This window comes from Cavia porcellus, unplaced genomic scaffold (genome assembly GCF_034190915.1).
Source record: "Cavia porcellus strain 051 isolate PalLab524CR breed Dunkin Hartley unplaced genomic scaffold, mCavPor4.1 scaffold_2, whole genome shotgun sequence".
Classification (NCBI taxonomy): domain Eukaryota; kingdom Metazoa; phylum Chordata; class Mammalia; order Rodentia; family Caviidae; genus Cavia; species Cavia porcellus.
In genome coordinates this window covers 65,427,835-65,436,913 of record NW_026947485.1, presented here as the reverse complement: position 1 = coordinate 65,436,913, position 9,079 = coordinate 65,427,835, and the positions used below count along the sequence as shown (strand labels likewise).

At 39.8% G+C, this 9,079-nt stretch overlaps 1 protein-coding gene across 8 annotated transcripts in view; it reads left to right on the top strand.

Annotated features, from left to right (window-relative positions):
• The first annotated feature begins 673 nt into the window (after positions 1 to 673).
• The window catches only part of Akap9 (A-kinase anchoring protein 9), a 163,484-nt gene continuing 155,078 nt past the window's right edge, over positions 674 to 9,079 (top strand). For 4 of the 8 annotated variants that reach the window (XM_063242936.1, XM_063242926.1, XM_063242915.1 and 1 more), the window contains exon 1: positions 676 to 1,355. In XM_063242936.1, the coding sequence (XP_063099006.1) occupies positions 1,308 to 1,355 (48 nt within the window). In that variant the 5' untranslated portion in view covers positions 676 to 1,307. Of the gene's footprint in view, positions 1,356 to 9,079 lie in introns of all 8 variants that reach the window. The other 4 variants (XM_063242921.1, XM_063242902.1, XM_063242911.1 and 1 more) reach the window with 3 other exon arrangements.

The window sequence follows — 9,079 nt, the reverse complement described above, 5'->3', positions numbered from 1 at the left end:
AAACTTAGTCTATTTTAGTTCTCATTGTACAGTTTCAGCCCCACCTTGCAGAAAACAAAGGAGAAATGATCAATCTGGGATGTTACAATGTTTAGTTCATCCCAGGAGTGAATGTGAGGGTTGTTGGGGGGGGGGAGGACAGAGGGACCAGATGATGGAAGAAAAAAAGCAATACTCAGTCTATAAACACATCTTAATTTAATCTAACAAGTACTCATTCGGTGGAAAGCAATATGCTAGTCACTACATGTCAAGTTGGGGTTAGACTCCTGATAAATCTCTGCCATGGAGAAGCTAGGAATCTTGGAATATTATTAAAATATAGTGCTGCATACCTAGACTGCAAGAAGAAAGAAAGCTGACATTGCTTCAGATGTTTTAGTATGCCAAGGGCACGCATGTTAACAGCCCTTCCAAAAAATTCCAGATAAGGTCGGAAAGAATAGGTAATTGTTCACGGTCACTAAAGCTAGAAAGTGAAAGTGTCCTGGCTTTGTCCCCAGCACAGATTCCTAAATTTAGGTTCCTTTCAGAACACCTTTGGTGAAGGAAGCTGTTTTGAGCAGGTAAGATCCCAGGCAAGATGTACGGAAACAAAGAAATCACAAGAGCTATTTGGAAACGGTGCATGACCTGGGCCTTAAAGGGTGAATCCAGAATTGGGCGGGAACCAATGTAGCAAAGGAGGGGCTTTTAGACTAAGGAAGTAAGAATCTTTTGCGAAGGTCTCTTGAGTCCAGGGGTTAAAATGCTGTTGTCCGGTGGGCTCCTCCCTGCCCCTCATCCTTACCACTGGCGCTTTTCAAAAAGCGTTCGCCGGTTTCACTACTAGAGCTCTGCTATTTCTGTAAATACAAAGGCAGTGCTCCAGGTTGGAACGGGGTGTCTGTCCGCTAGGAGCCCGGCACCGCCTGCCCTGCGGCCCCCACACCGGCCGGGGACTGAGTCCCGCAGCGGCTCTGCCCCAGCCCGTCCAGGAGGCAGGGCTGGGGGCGGCGGAGCGGTGCACCTGCCCGGCCGCGGACTCGCGGCGCCTGCGCGGACCGACGTCCCTCCTTCTCCCCCCGGCGCCCCACCGTGTGTTTACGTGGAGACGAAGATGGCGGCGGTGACGGCGCGGCTCTCGCGGACGAGGACAATTCGCCAGTGAGCGCGGAGAGTGGTTCCACCCCAGGCAGGCGGAGCGCCGGCCCGGCCGGCCCTACTCCCTGGGCCGCGGAGGTTGCCGACCCACCTCCGTCTGAACCGACCTTTCCTTCCCACCCCCGATCCCTCTCTGTCTCCCACCCGCCTGCCCCACAGAGGCCATGGAGGACGAGGAGAGGCAGAAGAAGCTGGAGGCTGGCAAGGCAAAGGTAGGCGAGCGGGAGGCGGCCGGCTCGCGCGGTGGGAGGCGGCGGCCGGGAAGGGGTGGGAGGAGGCCTGGGAAGCCGAGTTCGTTGCAGCCTCCGCTGCTGCTCCGGGAGGGTTGCTGCTGGGTCTGCGTTTTTCCTTTTTCCTCGCCCACCTCTCCCGTTTCCCCAAGAGGAAAAGCCCAGTGCTTACTGACTACTCGAAAATGGAATGGCGTGGCTCCCTTCTCGTGAACGCTAAAAAAAAAAAAAAAAAAAATCAAAACTCTATTTTGCTGTATTGCTGTAAATTGGTAAATTTATTGCTTTTAAATCGCCAGCCTCTTTGACTTTTCTAGGGAGCTTTCTAGGTGGTAGATAGGCATTGTGCTTTCCAGCAGGGGGATTTAGGGCTTTTCTTTATTCGGTGGGGATTTGTGCGCGGATCATCAGCTTGCCTTCCTTAGGTGGCACGCTGGCACTCTTGGGTGTGTGTGATTGGCCTGTGACAGCTGCCCCAGCAGTGGCTTGAGTGTGCCACAAGTGCCAGCTGTGAACTTGGCTTTAGGAGCGTTTTTAGAAGCGTATCTTTGTATTTGGAGAGCTTTGTCACTGCACACGCTTTTGTGTCATGTGGAATAGTTCAGAGAACTGAAAGGTTTCGCACACCAAGTAACACCTACGGAATTTTTGCCTAAGGTAATTGTTTTATACATGTGAGTATATGTGTGTGTATCTGGTGAGTTCCGATTTTATGTTTATGTATGCATACGGAAAATCCTGTGAAGCAAACAATACACAAATATACCTTCCATGGCATTCATGAAAAACTTGACATAGACAAAATGCAAATTGAATAGCATATTTCTTTTAAAAATTACACGTTTGAGCATAATTTGGCTAGCCTGAAAGACTCTCATTCTTACCTACAATGAACGTATCGTTTATGGGCTTTATTGTCTTTTTATTGCTAATTGTTGGTGATCATATGTGGACCACAATTAAATTACAACATAGTTAACTGTTTTTCTTCTTTTCCTTTCACCCCACACACAACAAAGAAACCGGGTTAATGATTTCAGTAATGGAGGGCCGCGCTGCAGAGATGCAATACTGTAGTAGGAGCACATCACGATTTGTTAAAGAAATATATACATTAACCAGCTTCTTATTGTGAAAAAATGCAGTTGGCTTTCTTGTAAGCTACCTCTGCCTGTGGTCAAGGCTTGAATGCTTAGGTATGTAGGGTAGGTTGCTTTTCCTCTACAATCTGTAAATGGAAGAAAAGAGAAGTCAGGACATTTTCAAAAGGCCAGAGTCCCTTACATTTGTGCAGCCTGAGAGACTGAGCAAGGATATTGCCTCCAAGGAATTAGAAGAGTAGTGGGTGGTCTTTTAAAAAGGATTGAAGTTCCGTTAGACATTTTGTTTGTAACTTCAGAATTTTTACTGCTTGTCACCAAAAGTATCTCTACTAAATATATATGAGGCAGTTGTCTTAAAAGGTTTAGGTTGGGCATTCACATTCAAAATCATTAAATTGTGACAGTGACCAGTTGATTTGGCGAAATAGAATTGTAATTTATCTTTCAAAATTCTACTTATGGGTAATCTTTTTTATTAGGTTACCTTTTATTGTCGATTATTTATGTTTAGAAATGAGCCCACTTGTTGCATAATGTCCGGAAGACTAATAAAGCAAGATGTGTCTGTTGCAGCATTAGCTGTACAGTGTAAAAGCACTTGACATAACCTTTAAAGGTAACCAAAGAGAATTGTTTTCTCTTTTTTTGAGACAGCATCTGCCTATGCTGTTCAGGCCTTGAGCTCACTTTGTAGCCTGGACTAGTCTCGAATTTGCAGTGATTTTCCTGCCTCAGCCTAATCCCAAATCCTGGGATTACAAGTATGCACCACCATGCCCAGTTTTCTAAATTATATTAATTCACAGAATGCTACACAGCCAGACTGATATGAACATGGAAATAGAGTGAAAACAGCATTATCAAAATAGTGTATACATTAATTCATTTGTATAAACATAGGTGGTTTTAGATTAGTGGAAAACTAGATTCTAAATGTAGTTGGTTATTCAAGAGTTGAGACTATAGAGCACAGATTTTCAATTTCAGTTCCCAACACTTTCCAATAAAAAGTGGTTACTCAGCAAATACGATATGAATTCTGTTTTCTGCCAAAAACTGGAAATAAAGAGACATGAGTCTCTCCTGTGCAGTGCTCATCATCCAGTGGAAGAGATAGATACTTGGATTTTTTTTTCCCCCACATTTTGTTAAAATGTTTTATCCTGCTACCTCATTTTATAGAATATTTTAGAAAGAGGCCTCTTAATACTGATAGAAACATGGCCTAGCATAGTGCCTATCAAATAGGTATCAGTAAATACTTCTTGAATGCATGAGCAGAATAGCTAATGAGTTTTTATTGAGTGTTGCTTTGTTAGCATTGTTATAATTTTGTAACAATAATCTAGAATTCCCTTAATCATATTGCTGGCATCAGAAATCACTAAAACGATAACTTTACAAATTTATTCAGAGATTTGGTTTTCTAAGTACCTGATTTGTTCTTAAGTATTGTATTTGATAACTTAGTTCTATAAACTACAACTTTTGAATCTTTGTAATTATTAAGTTGTTTGATTGAAAAATTTCCTTTAAACTTTATAGATACTTTAAAAATAGCTTATCATGTCTATACAATGGAATACTTTTTGAAATCTTTAATACCAACCAAAATCTGCAATAGTAGATGAATAAATTATAGTATACCGAACTATTAAAGTAGTTCTATGAAGATCTTTTGAGTTGGGAATGCCCACAGCTTTTTAAAAAAGCTACAAAGAAAAGTATATGCACATATTGATACATGAAGACATTTGAAAGAAAATCTATGAAGAACTCAGTTGTGCCTCTCTCTGGGTAGTGAATTGTAAGCAGTTATGCTTTTCTTTAAACTTGTAGCTTTTTCCAAGTTCTCAACAGTCTGTTCATTTCATGATCAAGCAAAAGTGTTCAAATTCCATTTTGAAACATAATAGAAGCTTACCAAACTGTGATAAAGAAAATTTTTTGTTGTTGTTCTTTTTCCTTTTTATCGGTACTGGGGATCAAACTCACGACTGCCTGCTTGCAAGGCAGGCGCTTATGCCGCTGAGCTAAATCTCTAGCCCCTAAAGAAAATGTTGTAGTGTACTTCCCTAGCATGAGTGAAGCCCTGGGTTCAATCCCTGGTACCAAAAGTAAATAAGAAAGATAAAAGATCATCATACAGAGCTAGAACATGAAGCACAGAATAACTGGGTTATTATTCTAGTTTAGTATCTCAGAACTGTAATTCTTACTCTAGTACTACCAGTGTTATATAGTTGCAGTTTTGTGTTATTTGACATTTATGAGTCTCCTTGCTATCAGTTTTCCTTTCTATGGGCATGCTCATCTAGCATTGCTTCTTTTGACTTGCCTCTTCCTGTGATATGCTGTTTTACGTATGCTAGGACAAAAAAACTCCAGAAACTGAGGTTAATAAAATGGTTTGTAAAAATCAAGGGCCAGTAGAGCCTGTAGAGCAGACCTTATGCCATGTTAATGTTTCTACTTTGTGGGTTTTCGGTTTACCATTGAATCCTCAGCTGTGTCCTGCTCCTTGATGTTGCAACAGTCCTGACACCAAGATGTAGCACATTATTGCATTATGAAGTCAGTATTTTCAGAGCAGGGCTAACCTGCAGGAATGACACCACACAGACTGTCCTTGTGTGGAATCAAACTACCTCAGCTGCACTTTAAATGATTTCACTTTTTCTAAGTGAAGTTATTTACAGTTATATAAAGAATGCACTGTGTTAGAGAACAAATTAGATGACAGTTGTATATTTAATACAAAATTACTGCTGTAAATCATGTCATATACTTTTAAAGGTTTTTTTTATTTTTTAAATTTTATTTTAAAGAGGGTAAAATTAAACATAACAAAACAGAAGAAAACAATGTAAGAGACATAGATTTCAAAGCAAGACAACCGGAGATCTTCACTATCTATCATATTGTGTTTTCTTCCAAATAGGTGTCTATATCTTCAAATATAGCGCATTCGTACAAAACAACATAGTATAAAACTGATCCAAACAGGATGATGAAGGCATTTTAGGTTTTCAAGACCCAGACAGTGAGGAAGTCAACAATGGCTGTCATAATATCTCTCAGTCTCTTCAAAATAGCTGTCCATACCTTCATGTATGTTGAAATTAAACAAAACAGACTAAAATCACTCTGAACAAAGAACAATAAATAGTATTGCTGGATTTCACATCATGATGCTACAGAATCAGTACTGGGTACCTTAGTGTGTCTTTTTGTTCAAAGTAGTTGTTGACTTCATTGTGCATTATATAATCAGTTCTCATAAACCATTTAGAAGTTTTGTGCATGCATGAGTCTCTACATGTAAATATATCCTTTCTTTATTGGAAAAACAAAACAAAGCAAAACAAATTCCTAGAAAATAAAACTACAAAGTGATCTACAATGGTTACTATGATATCTCTTGTTATCTTCAATAGAATTGTCTATATCATCAGGCATAGATAGTATAATTGAACATACAGTACATAACAATATTAAAACAAAACATTGGAGATATTATAAGACTTCAAAAGCAGGTAATAGTCAAGCCAGAGTGGGTATCCTAGTGAATCTTGTCATCTTCAGAGTGCCTATACTCTCAGACTTAATACTATCAATCATAACAGATTTGAATAAAATCAGTTAATACAAAACAGCGATCCACAAACCAAATTCAAATAAGATCAGCATAATAAGACAGTGTAAGTAATACAGAGCTTCAGAGTAAGTTAATAGGAAATTAAAGATGGTACCGTAGTATATTCTGCTATTTTTGGAATAGCTGTCTTGTGCTCTCAAGTTTAGAAGTAGACAGATTGGAACAGAATATAACCAGACTAAACAGAGCAGTAAGAACAATGTGGATTTTAAATCCTGATACACTTAACGATGCCCTCTGCCTTCCTTTTTTTGGACACTTCCTCCCCTTTCACTATCACAGGGTATATTGTACATTTATGGTCCCACTAACTCCTTTAGTTTTTAGGTTATGAGTGCAACCTGCAATTTACCTAAGTGGTTCTGAACCTTTTACCCCTGGGCTTGATCTTAAGTTATATTCCTTTACCTACAAAAGCCTCCAAGTTTTCCTTCATTATAGCTGAGTAGTTCTCCACTGCAAAAAGTGTCATGTCTTTCCAACCTAGCTGCAGGTGCTGGATGAGCTGCCCCTTTTTCTCTGTGGTTCTCTATCACGTAGAGCACTGTTTTCTCATATTTGACTTTTTTGTCCATAAATCTCTTTCAAGTTGATTATATTTCCTATACAGAGCATCTCCGTGGACCCTAGATCCTGATGTACTCTACTTGTGTTTCTTTTTGTTAGTGTATCAAGGCCATGTATGTTAAAGATTATAACCAACCTTCTCTGCCTCATTTCTGTTATGCTATTTTTCTGCCATTGGTTGTCTACTTTTCTCCTTCATTCCACTGTCTGCCCCATTCATTGAGGCTTCTCTGCCACTGTTCCTGAAATCCTGGTGTTTTTTCTTTCTCCCTCTCTAGAATGTGCTTCAGTATTTTTTGTAGGGTTGGATTGGTGGTCATGAACTCCCACAGTTCCTCTTTGTCATGGAAGCGTCTTGTTTCACCATTAATTTTGAGAGACAGTTTTGCAGGGTACATCAATCTGGGTTGGAGGTTTCTTTCGTGACTTAGAATACTTTACTCCAAGTTCTTGATTTGATGGTTTGTGTTGAGAAGTCTGTCATGTTTTTGATTGGTTTTCCTTTATAGATGATCTGTTTCTTTTCTCTGACGGCTTTTAATATTCTGTTCTTGTGATCAGTTTCTGGGATCTTGATTATTATATGTCTAGGTGTGGCTTTGTTTTGGTGTAAGTGGCTGGAGTTCTGTATGCTTCAAAACATCTGAATATCACTTCCTTTTCCTATGTTTGGGAAGTTTTCCTTAATTATTTCTGTGAATAGCCTTTGTATTTCCTTTGTGTTTACCTCTGCTTCTTCCCTCATATTTTTTATTCTTAAATTATAGATCCTCTTGTCATCTCCTAACCTCTGTATTGTTACTGCCTGTTTGTTACTTTTAAGACATATTTCCTTTCACATTCACACATTGCAAACCTATCTTCAGGTTTTGTTAATCTATTTCTAGTTTCCTTCATGCAATTTTGCCAGTTTTCAATGGAGTTTAATTTCCAGGTAATCTCTTCGAATCTGTTTTATGTATTCTAGGTTTTTTTATACTTTTCATTGAAGTTTTCTCTCCTTGGTTTCTCCATTCTTCCATTTCTGTCTTCTTGAGACTTGCTTAGCATTTCTTTTATTAATCTTATATCTTGCTTTACTTGCATTAATATTTCAGTTTTGAGTTCGTCTATAATGTCACAAAGATATTTCTTTATGTCGGCTGTTACAATAATGCATGTTTGTTGCCCTTGATGTCTTCTGTATTTATCTCTCCTGTACCCATATTCCCTGGGTTGGCTGGAGCTTTTTCTTATTTCTTTCTCTTGTCATGTTTCTTGTTTCTTCCATACAAGTATGTGGTGGTATTGGTTATGGTTCTCTGAAGTGTGCTGGCTAGGGATTGCTGCTATCCATTTTGCTGTTAGTCATTGAGGTGCAAACAGGGGCGGTGTAGGTTGGTCCCTCCCCTCTGAGTCAGTCAACCAGCGGGGGCCTTCACCACATTAGTGTGTACCATGTGGATGGAACTGGTTCGGGGCTACTTCGGGGACAATTTTGACCCTGGCTGTTGGGTCCTGGCCAGGGGTGTGACCCAACCCAATCAGATCCCAACAATCTGCTCTGGGCAGGGAGCAGTCAAGTCACTGACATTCCTTGTTCAGGCCTGTCCTGCCCAATACCAATATGGTGGCTGGTCGGTCACCCTCCTCCCGCTGGGGGCAGGCAAATTCTGAGCTCACTGTGGGTTAGTTCAGGTCTCCATGTTGGCTCTGTTCTCCGTGAGTGCCACAACCGCAGGTCCAACTGGCTGTGATGACCGCAAGTTGGGCCGGCTCCAGTGAGAGTGCGTCTGGCTCCAGCCTTCTGTGCACGTTTTTCTTTTCTTTCTTTCTTTTTTTCTTTTTCTTTTTCCTTAGTTTCTTCCTGGGTTGCGAGAATCCCTCTCCTTTTATCCAGTCTTCTCCATGGTGGTAAATTCTAGCATCTGAGCTGTTTCTCTCAGAGAGGTTCTGTACTTTGTTATTTATTAATCTGACATCTTCCTCCTACTCCAAAAGTTCTGTTTTAGCAGAATCCAGCAAAATCAAAGTTTTATAGTGGCTATTTAGCATTTTATATAATAGGCATTGTTTATTGAATAATTATTAAAATTTTTTCCTCCTCTATGCATTAAAATTTATAATTTTGTGATTTTTGTTGAACAGGAATTTTCAATTCAAAGAGTAATGACAGCTTTTTATACCATTAAGTGTAAGCTGTGCAGTAGTGGTGAACTAAAGGCACTCGTGTTGTTTTTCTTTTCATACTAAATATATTAGTGTATGGGTTGTTTTTTTTCTAAACTGAAACCTCAGTATTTAGATTTAATTGCAGTTTTGGTACTTTGCAATATGAAAATAGGTTTGGGTTACAGTTTGGGCTCTCATCTCTAAAAGGTTTGCCATTTCTATATTAG